The sequence below is a fragment of the Bufo gargarizans genome, chromosome 5 (genome assembly GCF_014858855.1).
Source record: "Bufo gargarizans isolate SCDJY-AF-19 chromosome 5, ASM1485885v1, whole genome shotgun sequence".
Lineage (NCBI taxonomy): Eukaryota > Metazoa > Chordata > Amphibia > Anura > Bufonidae > Bufo > Bufo gargarizans.
In genome coordinates, this window is record NC_058084.1 from 82,839,643 (window position 1) to 82,851,608 (window position 11,966).

Genomic DNA, 11,966 nt, shown 5'->3' on the forward strand with positions numbered 1-11,966 from the left:
CTATCTCTCCCAGCTTCCCCACATGCACACTTGGAAATGTTCATTTCAATGAAGTGTAGAATAAGCTGCTGTCAGACCCGTCTGGCAGCAGCTTATCTCCAGTTGGAACAAAACATTCGGCAGCACCATGCCCGATCCTTCTTTTTCCCAAGGGACAGTACAGGATGGAGAGCTGCAGTACACACAAGCTAGTAGTCAAATCTCCCCTAAATCAATGGATTTGGCCAACTTAAAGTTATCATCTGGGAAATTATAATGATGACCTGTCCTCAGGATAGGTTATCATTATCAGATCAGCAGGGTCTGAGTCCTGGTACCCCTGCCAATCATCTGTTCCCGGGGACCGCTGCACTCCCCGGAGTTTTGGTGAGCTCGCCTCTCTCCAGGGACAGCACCATAAATAGTATAGTGGCAGTGCTTGGTATTGCAGCTCAGCTCCAGTCACTTCTATGGGGCTGAGCTGCAACTAGGCTATGTGACCTATGTACGGTGACTTCACATGGCCTAGGAAGAGGCCCGGCCTCTTCTGACAGCTATTCACCTGAGTTTCCAGGTGTCAGGTCAGGCTTTTTTGATCCCTATTTAATGATGGGGAATCGTCCCCTGTTATATCCCCCTTGTTTTAGCCAGTTTAGCAGGTGGGAGTGCAAGCGAGATCATGTGATGCTGGGTGGGTGTTGACATACTAACCTGTGGGAGGGAGCATAGGTTTAAATACCCGCGATCACCACGGCTGCACTAGTGCCAGAGCGCTGCCTCTAGATACTGGAGGGCAGCGCGATGTTGCTCTGAAACCGTTTATGCTTCTTGGATGCACGGCTCCTGAGGAAGTTCATTAACGGGAAACGCGTCGAGCCAATACAAATGAGCAGTTAGCATAGTCCAGGAATTTCGTATTTTATATGAGCAGTTAGTGGCAGCTTTTTCCCAAGATCCCTGACTGATTACAAAAGGACAGGTTGCAGTGTTGAGGCGGACGCCAGCTGCGTATACTAGCAGTATCCTTGTGATACAGTGTATTCAGTCAGGGTATTCTTTTTGACTTGTTCACAGCATTTAACTTTGTTCTTCCATTACACTAAGTTTATGCTGTGGCAGATAACAAATAGTGCAGACTATACTAGCCCTCAGGCGTGGGGGTGTTGATTCACATTAAGGCCACTTTTACATGAGCGAGTTTTCCCGCGTTGCTGCAATGTGTGATGTGAACACATAGCACCCGCCCTGATTACCGACCGATTCATTTCAGTGGGTCTGTGTACATTAGTGGTTTTTTTTTGTTTGTTTTTTCACGCATCAGTTCTGCGTTGCGTGAAAAACGCAGCATGTTCTATATTCTGTTTTTCACGCAGCCCTGGCCCCCTAGAAGTGAATGGGGCTTCAGTGAAAAACGCATTGCATCCGGAAGCAAGTGCATCGTTTTTCACTGATGGTTGCTAAGAGATGTTGTTTGTAAACCTTCAGTTTTTTTTTATCACGCGGGTGAAACACATCAAAACACATTGCACTCGCACGGAAAAAACTGAACGCAATCGCAGACAAAACTGACGGAACTTGCTTCCAAAATGGTGCGAGTTTCCCTGAACGCACCCGCAGCCAATCCGTCACGCTCGTGTGAAAGAGGCCTAAAGGAGCAGTTGCAATGGGGCTCCATATGCATACTTTAGTCTGGCACTAACCAATAGTATACTAAGAACTGTTGAGTACATCCCCTTTTCCCCTTCTTTTAGAATAATATAACCAATAAAGATTTTTGGGTTTTATTTTAGCGTCCCAACTCTGCTGTAATAAATGTCAGGTCATCAACATTAATTAAGGGATAACCCCTTTAACCTCCTAACAGTCACATTAAAATTGGATTACATTTTTAATGTGTGTGAAGTAAATCTTGTTAGTGCACAATTGCATTTTTAACCCCTTAGTGACATAACAAATTTTAGCCTTAAGGACCAGTAACCTTTTCCTGTTTTGTGTTCCAGCAGTCATAACTTTTTAAAAATGTTTTTGCTGGATTAGTTGAACGTTTTTAGGAACCATTTTGGGGTGTATATAGTACTGTATAAAATAACTTATTTGATTTTTAGGGGGAAAGATAAAAGCAAGAATTTTCAACATTTTTGTGGAATTTATTTACAATGTTTACTGTGTGGTATAAATAACGTAACTCTAATGTAGGTCATTACAATGATGATAATGACAAATTTCAATTTTTTATTTTTTTTTTACTTATTTTTTCTTTCCTCCTGCAGGCTGTCAGCTCCCCATCTGCCCCCCCCCCCCCCTCTTCCCCTCCTCCTATAGACTGATGGAGGCTGCTTTAGCTGCTTATATCTCTGGATCTAGGTAGTAGCTAGAGCAGGGATCAGCAACCTACGGACCTCCAGCTGCTCTGAAACTACAACTCCCAGAATTCTTCTTTCATTTCTATGGGAGTTACAAGACCAGCATATGCATGTGCATGCTGGGAGTTGTAGTTTCACAGTAGCTATAGTGCTGAAGGTTGCTGATCCCTGAGCTAGAGATATAAACTGACATTCCAAGCTTTCAAACAATAGGAGAGTCACAGCATTAGCTTCACTACATCGGAAGATAACGCTGTTAAGCCTCTCCACGGACGGCACATGTCCCCATTTATTTTAATGTTTGTATTCAGACATCAGTGTTTTAGCACAGTCCATGAGTCTGGTTTTAGCATGGATGCATGCTCTATTTTGTTCGTGTTCACGGATCCATCACGCCCATTTAGTCTACAGGTCCATGAAAACCATGGATGCAACACAGATCATTAGGAAGAGATGCTTGAAAATTATTTTTTTAACTGTGCAGTGTCAGTGAAACATGGATGGCACATGGACCCAACATGGATCCTTCACGTCACATCACTGACCACCTTCTCATGGATTTGAGCACGGACGTGTGAATGAAGGTTTAGAAATTGGGATGGCAGTGAATGCAGCTAAAAGTAAAAATAAAAGCAGATTTTACCACGTTCTTTGCCTGACTCGATTCTGTGATTCTGGTCTTGTATTAAAGCTTGCTATTCCAGCTTTAAAACAAGACAAGGCCCATATCTCTAGCTGCTATCAATCTGGAGATATGAGCAGCTAAAGCAGAACCCTCCTTCCCTTTCTGCCCAAGTTTAACTTGTCCAAAACTGCTGTGTGGTTAAAGGGCCCTTTACACAGGCCAACTTTGCAGACAATTATTGGGAACAAACTGTTTATTCACAATAATTTCCTGTTCGTAAGAGGAGGTGAGAGCTTCATCTACATGCAGCAGTCATCTCTTCTGGACGGGGGCAAACCATCTCCCCATAGAGAATCATTGTTTCTTGTTAAAGGGAACCTGTCACCAGGATTTTGTGTATAGAGCTGAGGACATGGGTTGCTAGATGGCCGCTAACACATCCACAATGCCCAGTCCCCATAGCTCTGTGTACTTTTATTGTGTAAAAAAACGATTTGATACATATGCAAATTGACCTGAGATGAGTCAGGGACAGGACTCATCTCAGGTTAATTTGCATATGTATCAAATCGGTTTTTCTACACAATAAAAGCACACAGAGCTATGGGGAATGGATATTGCAGATGTGCTAGCGGCCATCTAGCAACCCAATGGCTTTAATGGCATTGGGGGACACCGCACCATGGGTATATGCCCAGCTGCCACTAGGAGGCTAACACTAGCAAAAGAAAAGTGTTGGCTCCGCCCAGGTGGGCTAAACCCTCTCCACAGCCACCAGGCTTATCAGTTTTAGTCTAGTGTGCGTAGGAGGCAGACATGACCTGCTCTTTTTTGCAGGGTTTTGCTGCTTTTTATTTTTATTCCTTTTTATTTCTTCTGCAGGTCTCGACGGGGCTCCATCGTGGATTACCACTTTAGTTGCACCCCCTGTGTGCATGTACTCCGGTACCGCGCCCGTCACCCAGTCCCCATGACTGCATCCGCAGTGGCATGTTGGCATTCCCACGTAAGTGTTGAGTCTGCTGAAGGGGTGACTCTGCGGCGCCCGAAGACGTTGGACGGTGAGTATCTTCCCCTGCGTCCCGGGTTAGCTCCCCTCTCGTGGCCAGGGAATGGTATCCACTTTAGTCGGGGGTCCTGGGTGGTCACCTTCCCCCCCCCCCCCCCCCCCCATTCTCCCGGTGGGGGAGGGGGAATTCTCTCTCTGGGGGGAGGACTCCTCCCCCCCCCCCTTTTCGCTGGGATTAGGCCGCATTTTTGCCCATCCCAGGTGCTCCGTTTGCCCAGATCCACCCCTTCCCGGGCATCGCTTCTTCCCCTCTACCCTCCTCACCTAGTTTTTTCCTCCCGGAGGGCCCCTGGGTTCCGCGATCCGCCCCGCCAACTTACTAGGCCACATTTTCTCCCGCCTACCTTCCCGGGCTTTTCCTTGGCCCCTCCCTGCTCCTCTCAGCATCTGGGAGGGGTTATCTTCCCCTCCTATCCAAGAAAAAGCCCTGGCTTTTACCCTGTGGGCGAAGCTGGCACTTAACCCTTGCTTCTACCAGAAAAGGGCATCTGTCTTGCCAGGATCTCTTCTGCAGCCCCACATCCTTCCCTTGGTTCTTCTGCGGCTGCTGCAGCACCTTTTTGGGAACACAGCACCTGGGGTCCGGTAGGACAGCCTCTGGAGACTCCCTGTCCCAGCCTCTCCTCGGGGTCGCCACTTACTTGCAACATGGTTGCCACGCGGTTAGCCTTACCCTGTTTGTATGCAGTGCCTTTTCTTCAATGGGAGTCTATCCTTGCTCCCCCTCTGGTGGAGCTTTTTGGACCGCTTACCTGCCCAAATGCGTCTGCCTGTTGACGTGGGACGTTCACGCTCAGACTCTAGGTTCCCGAGTCGACCACGAGTGGTCTCCACTAAGTCCTGCTCCCCTTTTGTGTCCTCAGGTTACTCCCAGACAGGTCTGGGGCTGGCCATGACTCCTCTCCTGTGGTGAGGGTACTATGCATTCGCCGCCTCATGGGACACCTGTACCTCAGATTTCCGTTCTGGGCAGAGAATGATCCTGTCTGTGACCGTACGGCCTAGGGCAAGGGTGCCGAACCTTTGGCACAGGTGCTAGTGGTGGCACTCTGTGTCTTCTCTGTGGGCACCCGCACCCTAAAAAAGTCTATTGCGTAATGGCCATTATGCCTTACACTATTCCTGCCATTACTCAGTGCAGGGCGCACTATCAACAGCACAGGCAGGGTGGGAGTAAGGCAGGCTCTAATAGCCTACTTATAAAGTACATGGCAGATTTCCTCTGCATCCTGGTTCCTGTAGAACAGGATTAGCTCTGAGGGAATCTCCTCTGATTCCTTTTGCCTCATCAGGGGACTCATCTGCACTGATTCTGTCTCGGAGCAGAGCACCAGGCTGTCTTCCATTATACAGCAGTATCTGGGTGGTCAGAGACAAACGTCCACTGGGGGTCGCCTCCTCTGGGCTTTCTGTGGGCTGGCATCCTGTGATGGGTTCCCCCCTTTAGTGAATTCCTTGTGGAACCCCTCTGGTTGTACTTCCACTGTGGTACGCCAGTTTGCTGACTCTCCAGTGTGTATTGGTGCCCTTGCCAGGCCATTAACACGCTGGCGCGCCTATGTTGTACCCCAGGTACGTATGCCTTCCTCCTCTGGGGGAGGATTTCATACCGCTTTCAGATATAGCCGTGTGGGCTGGCGTCGGGCTGCTCCTTGCAGACCTTTCTGGTTGCTAGTTTTCCATTTTTAGGCAGGGGCTCTATTCGCAGTTCCTACACCATCCTATGTCTACAGGGAGTGCAGAATTATTAGGCAAGTTGTATTTTTGAGGATTAATTTTATTATTGAACAACAACCATGTTCTCAATGAACCCAAAAAACTCATTAATATCAAAGCTGAATATTTTTGGAAGTAGTTTTTAGTTTTAGCTATTTTAGGGGGATATCTGTGTGTGCAGGTGACTATTACTGTGCATAATTATTAGGCAACTTAACAAAAAACATATACCTATTTCAATTATTTATTTTTACCAGTGAAACCAATATAACATCTCAACATTCACAAATATACATTTCTGACATTCAAAAACAAAACAAAAACAAATCAGTGACCAATATAGCCACCTTTCTTTGCAAGGATACTCAAAAGCCTGCCATCCATGGATTCTGTCAGTGTTTTGATCTGTTCACCATCAACATTGCGTGCAGCAGCAACCACAGCCTCCCAGACACTGTTCAGAGAGGTGTACTGTTTTCCCTCCTTGTAAATCTCACATTTAATGATGGACCACAGGTTCTCAATGGGGTTCAGATCAGGTGAACAAGGAGGCCATGTCATTAGATTTTCTTCTTTCATACCCTTTCTTGCCAGCCACGCTGTGGAGTACTTGGACGCGTGTGATGGAGCATTGTCCTGCATGAAAATCATGTTTTTCTTGAAGGATGCAGACTTCTTCCTGTACCACTGCTTGAAGAAGGTGTCTTCCAGAAACTGGCAGTAGGACTGGGAGTTGAGCTTGACTCCATCCTCAACCCGAAAAGGCCCCACAAGCTCATCTTTGATGATACCAGCCCAAACCAGTACTCCACCTTGCTGGCGTCTGAGTCGGACTGGAGCTCTCTGCCCTTTACCAATCCAGCCACGGGCCCATCCATCTGGCCCATCAAGACTCACTCTCATTTCATCAGTCCATAAAACCTTAGAAAAATCAGTCTTGAGATATTTCTTGGCCCATTCTTGACGTTTCAGCTTGTGTGTCTTGTTCAGTGGTGGTCGTCTTTCAGCCTTTCTTACCTTGGCCATGTCTCTGAGTATTGCACACCTTGTGCTTTTGGGCACTCCAGTGATGTTGCAGCTCTGAAATATGGCCAAACTGGTGGCAAGTGGCATCTTGGCAGCTGCACGCTTGACTTTTCTCAGTTCATGGGCAGTTATTTTGCGCCTTGGTTTTTCCACACGCTTCTTGCGACCCTGTTGACTATTTTGAATGAAACGCTTGATTGTTCGACGATCACGCTTCAGAAGCTTTGCAATTTTAAGAGTGCTGCATCCCTCTGCAAGATATCTCACTATTTTTGACTTTTCTGAGCCCGTCAAGTCCTTCTTTTGACCCATTTTGCCAAAGGAAAGGAAGTTGCCTAATAATTATGCACACCTGATATAGGGTGTTGATGTCAGACCACACCCCTTCTCATTACAGAGATGCACATCACCTAATATGCTTAATTGGTAGTAGGCTTTCGAGCCTATACAGCTTGGAGTAAGACAACATGCATAAAGAGGATGATGTGGTCAAAATACTAATTTGCCTAATAATTCTGCACTCCCTGTACTGTGTACCACATAGCCATTTCTCTCCCTCATCAGGTGAGTTTTTCCTACCTTCTCCAGCCCTGTGTCCTGTTTGGCAAACTGTGGTCTATCGGCCCTTGCACAGCTCTTTCTGTGGGCTGGCGTTGGGCTGCTCCTTCTTCTAGGTACCATCCCTACCTGCGGTATTCACCCATCCTTCCTGGTCCCAGCATGCTCCTGGAAACCTATTTCCACGCCCCTCATTTGGCATATTTGTACCATCTCCGGGTGTTGTATCTGTCAACCATACCAGTTACGGTATCCTGGGCATGTTTTTTTTTTTTCGGTGGCATGCTGCATTATTTAACAAGACTTCTTGGCCTTGATATACTCCAGGCAACCACATTTCCTCCACCTTGGGCTCTTGTCAGCTATTATACTAGGTGTGTTCTGTGACATCCCTAGGGTGTACCCCATTTGTTGATGGGATATTCGCACTGTTGTTATCTTTCGGTCGCGTTCACAGACGTGTAGGCTTCAATCCTGGGGGAGTACCTGGATCATCTCCGGATGCTCTATGCGACAGGGGTTCAGTGCGATGCGAGCACCAGCTGCTGCTGCAGTTCTCAGGTCATCGCTGGACGTTCTCTCTGATAGGGTCATGGAAGACACTTGCCTAGGTGCGGTGAGCTTTCCACTGATGACTCCCGTATCGTGTTTAGGCCCTTGTTTTTTTTCCATATTCATATTCTGTACTCCCTTATGTTTTCGGAGTAGTTGGCTACTGCCAGACGCTCCTTTTACTTGGCTTTGCATTTCTTGTATACCCCAGCCAATCCCTTTCCCCCTCTGGGTTTTTTTTCGCTGAGTTCGGCGGTTAGCTGGTTTCTACATGTCAGTGTAGCCCCTTCCAGCTTCTGCTGGCGAATCCAGCATCCTTTTCTGCTTATGGGTGTCCGCAATTCTTGACAACAGCCAGGATATGGTACCTGCCCCTTGAGGGGCAGAGTATACAGTATTAAAGTCTCCACACTTAGCATAGTTAACCATGGCTGACGTTCTTTTTCTATAGTTCCTTCCGTGGACCCCTTTCGGGGTTTCCTCTTGCTTTGGGGTCCCTGCTCCGATTGTCGCTGGTCCATCTAGCTTCATGTCATTTTGACAGACAGCTATTGTTCTGTGGATGTGGTCCACTCCCGTGGGCCACTCTTGAGTTATTTTACTTGGGATCCCTGCTCCTATGATCGCAGGTCCGTCTGCTGGCTGATTCCCTCTGGAGAAGCTACTCTTGGCATCTCTATATGCTCTGTATGGGAGCCGTTTCTTTGGAACCAGTTTGGTTCTTTCTCTCTCCTGGGTCCCCATAGCCTTGTTTACGTCTTGGGTTTCTAGCCTCTCCTTCTATCCTCAGTTTCAGGTCCCAGTTCTTGAGAGCTGGTTGCTCTAGAGAGGAATTTACCTTCATATGACCATTAGGGAAATGGTCCTTTCCCTCTGTATGGGAACGCTTCCTCCTTTGGCTGCATTCCGGGGTGGGATAGTGTCCCACCTTCCCCTTCTTATCGGGTGTTTTCCCTTTCATCCTCCATGACGGCATACCATGAGAGATGACCCGCCTCCAACCAGGTAGGGACAGGAAGTATAAGTTTGACTCTCCTCCGGCTCCTCCTCAGTGTCTTCCTGTCCCTCCAGGTAGGAGATGGGTTTTCTCTTATGGTCGCCGACCATGAAGAAAGAAGTAGAAGAAGGAAAGATGCCATGTGAGGAGGCAGCAGGGTCCGGTCCCCATTGGGGAAGCCGGGCCCTGGAAGACCTGTCTCTTACCTGCTGCTGGTGCGGGCAGACAGGTCCATGTGGGGCCGGACACTCAGGGAGTCCCTCCGGTCGGTGCGATACTCCACACTGCGATCCGGCATGGCCGGCGCTCACAGTGTCGTCACCGGAAGTGGACGCGCGTCATGCGTTCCACGAAGCGTTCCACAGCTCACTTCCGGATTGGGGGCACTTCCGGGCGGTGGAGCGCATGCCGGCGGCGGCGGGAAAATTAAAAAAACGCACAGGATTATGGCGGAAGTCGTCCTCTGATCTGAGGTCTGGAGGTAAAAACTATTTAAAGAGGGGGAACAGTGACTTTTGATTCCCTAAAAAAGATGCTGGACCCAGGTGAAATTATGGAGAACACTCAGGGATCCGTACTAGTGAGTAATTTACCAGGACAAGGGTAAAAGGCAGTATATTCTGTTAGATTAACCCTTATGTATTTTCTTTCTTTCTGTATGTGTGCAGAGCGAGAAAGAGAGTGCTCAGAAAGCAAAATCTAGTCAGAGGGCAAAAAAGTGCAGTCTCTGTTCTATTAAACTTTCTGATTCTTCTGATAGGAAAGTGTGTAAAAAATGCACTGACAACATTTCTAAGGATTTAGTTCCGTCCCTAAAAGAAGAACTTAAAAACACAATTAGGGAAGAAATCAGGGCTGCTATGTCAGATACCTCATTAATTCCTTCCTGCTCCAAACAAGCGCAGGGACCAGCGACTAAAGCATCTGATTCAGAATTTGGTGAACTCGGGTCTGAAGATTCTGGTTCAGATTCCGAATTTAAAAACTATCTTTTTTCATCGGAAGATACCAGAGAATTAACTAAGGCAGTTAGAGCCACTATGGATCTTTCTGATGAAAAAATCTGTAGATCAGTCCATGACGAGATGTTCAGTGGTTTTGAACAGAGATCTAACCGAGGTTTTCCGGTGCATAAAAACATGCACGATCTGATTAAAAGAGAATGGAGGTCCCCGGATAGGAAACTATTCATTCCTAGGACAATAAGGCGACGTCTCCCCTTTTCTAGCGAAGACGAAGCCTTGTTAACCACCTGCCCTAAGATAGATGTTTCTCTGTCTAAATTAGTGAAGGGTCCTAACGCCTTACCATTTGAAGACATGGGGTCATTAAGGGACCCCATGGATAAAAAGACAGATCAGACTCTTAAAAAAACATGGGAAGCTTGTGCTGCCCTGTTCAAACCAAACCTAGCGGCAACCTCAGTATCCAGATCATTAAAAAAATGGCTCACACAGTTAGAATCCCTATTGAAAGGCGGTAGTACATACGGTGATCTTAAAGATTCCTTTCCGCTCCTAATCAAAGCGGTGGATTTCCTATCTGATGCCACTGCGGAATCTGTCAGGATAGCTGCTAAGGCATCTGGGTTAGCGGTCGTGGCAAGAAGGTCCCTCTGGTTAAAATCCTGGTCAGATGAGGTCAGTTCAAAATTAAAATTATGTACCTTACCTTTTCATGGTAATCTATTGTTTGGGGAGGATTTAGAGTCCATCCTAGAAAAGGCTTCCGATTCTAAGAAGACTTTTCCCAGAGATTCCGGGAAGAGGAAATTTCCCTTTCGGAGAGTTAAAAAAGGGACCCCCTTTCAAGCAAAGAAAACTAACAGGGACTCAGGCTGGTCAAGGGGAAGAAACCAGAAGAGTAGAGGGTACCTGTTTTCTTCAAAGAATACGGAACCGTCAAAGCAATGACGCCAGTGCTCAGGTAGGAGGGAGACTAAGTTGTTTTTTAGACTACTGGGAAAAAATTACAACAAACCCTTGGGTCTTAAGTACGATCTCGGAAGGCTACAAAATAGTTTTCCGTCTTCCTCCTCCCTCAAATATTTTCAGGGTAACTCCTATTCAAAAGACAACTGTTCTCCAAACAAATCTGGAGGAAGGGATTCGGAAGCTTCTGGCTCAAAGGGCCATAATTCCGGTTCCCTATTCTCAAAAAGGTCAGGGATATTATTCAACCGTTTTTCTAGTAAAAAAAACCAGACGGGAAATTTCGGTTAATAATAAACCTAAAAAACTTAAACAGATTCATACAGTACAACAAATTCAAAATGGAGACAATAAGATCAACCGTGAATCTGCTGAAAAAGGGGGACTTTTTAGCCTCCCTAGACTTAAGAGACGCATACTACCACATTCCGGTATGCAAACAGTCCCAAAAGTTCCTGCGGATAGCGGTTTATTTGGGGAAAGTTCTGTTCCATTTTCAATTCCAGGTATTACCTTTTGGGATAACATCGGCCCCCAGGGTCTTCACAAAGGTGATGCTGGAACTAGTGGCCCACCTGAGAAGGAGGAATATCTTGATTATTCCGTATTTAGACGACCTACTGATAGTAGGCGAGTCAAAACAGTCACTAGAGAACAATCTCTTTGTGACCTGCCAGACGCTGTATCTGGCGGGATGGCTAATAAATTGGGAAAAATCAAAGCCAATCCCGTCCCAGGAAATAGTTTTCCTGGGTCTCTCCCTGGACACCACTCGTCAAAAAACGTCTCTTACAGAACAAAAAGTCTCTGGAGTGGTAGAAAAGGTCTCACGGTTTCAGAGTCATCCATCCTGTTCGATACGAGAAGCCATGAGACTACAAGGGACCCTGACTTCTTGCATCCCTGCAGTAAAGTGGGCTCAGTTCCACTCTCGAATTCTACAGCAGTGGACGCTGGCCTGCTGGGACAGAAGCCAGGGCTCTCTGGAACAGACAGTTCTGGTTCCTGTTTCGGTGAATCAGAGTCTTCAGTGGTGGAAGCAAGTAAGCCACCTACGCCAGGGAATTCCGTGGAATACGGAGGAGCAGGTTTTCATCACTACAGATGCAAGTCCTTGGGGGTGGGGAGCGCATTACTCTCATCACTATTT

General features: G+C 47.0%; 1 protein-coding gene across 1 annotated transcript; it reads left to right on the top strand.

Annotated features, from left to right (window-relative positions):
* The first annotated feature begins 9,343 nt into the window (after positions 1-9,343).
* LOC122938814 (lamina-associated polypeptide 2, isoforms alpha/zeta-like) lies at positions 9,344-10,798 on the top strand. The gene is made up of 2 exons (XM_044294624.1): positions 9,344-9,465; positions 9,554-10,798. The coding sequence occupies exons 1-2, from the start codon at positions 9,418-9,420 to the stop codon at positions 10,796-10,798; spliced, it is 1,293 nt and encodes a 430-aa protein (XP_044150559.1). The 5' UTR covers positions 9,344-9,417.
* Positions 10,799-11,966: the final 1,168 nt, after the last annotated feature.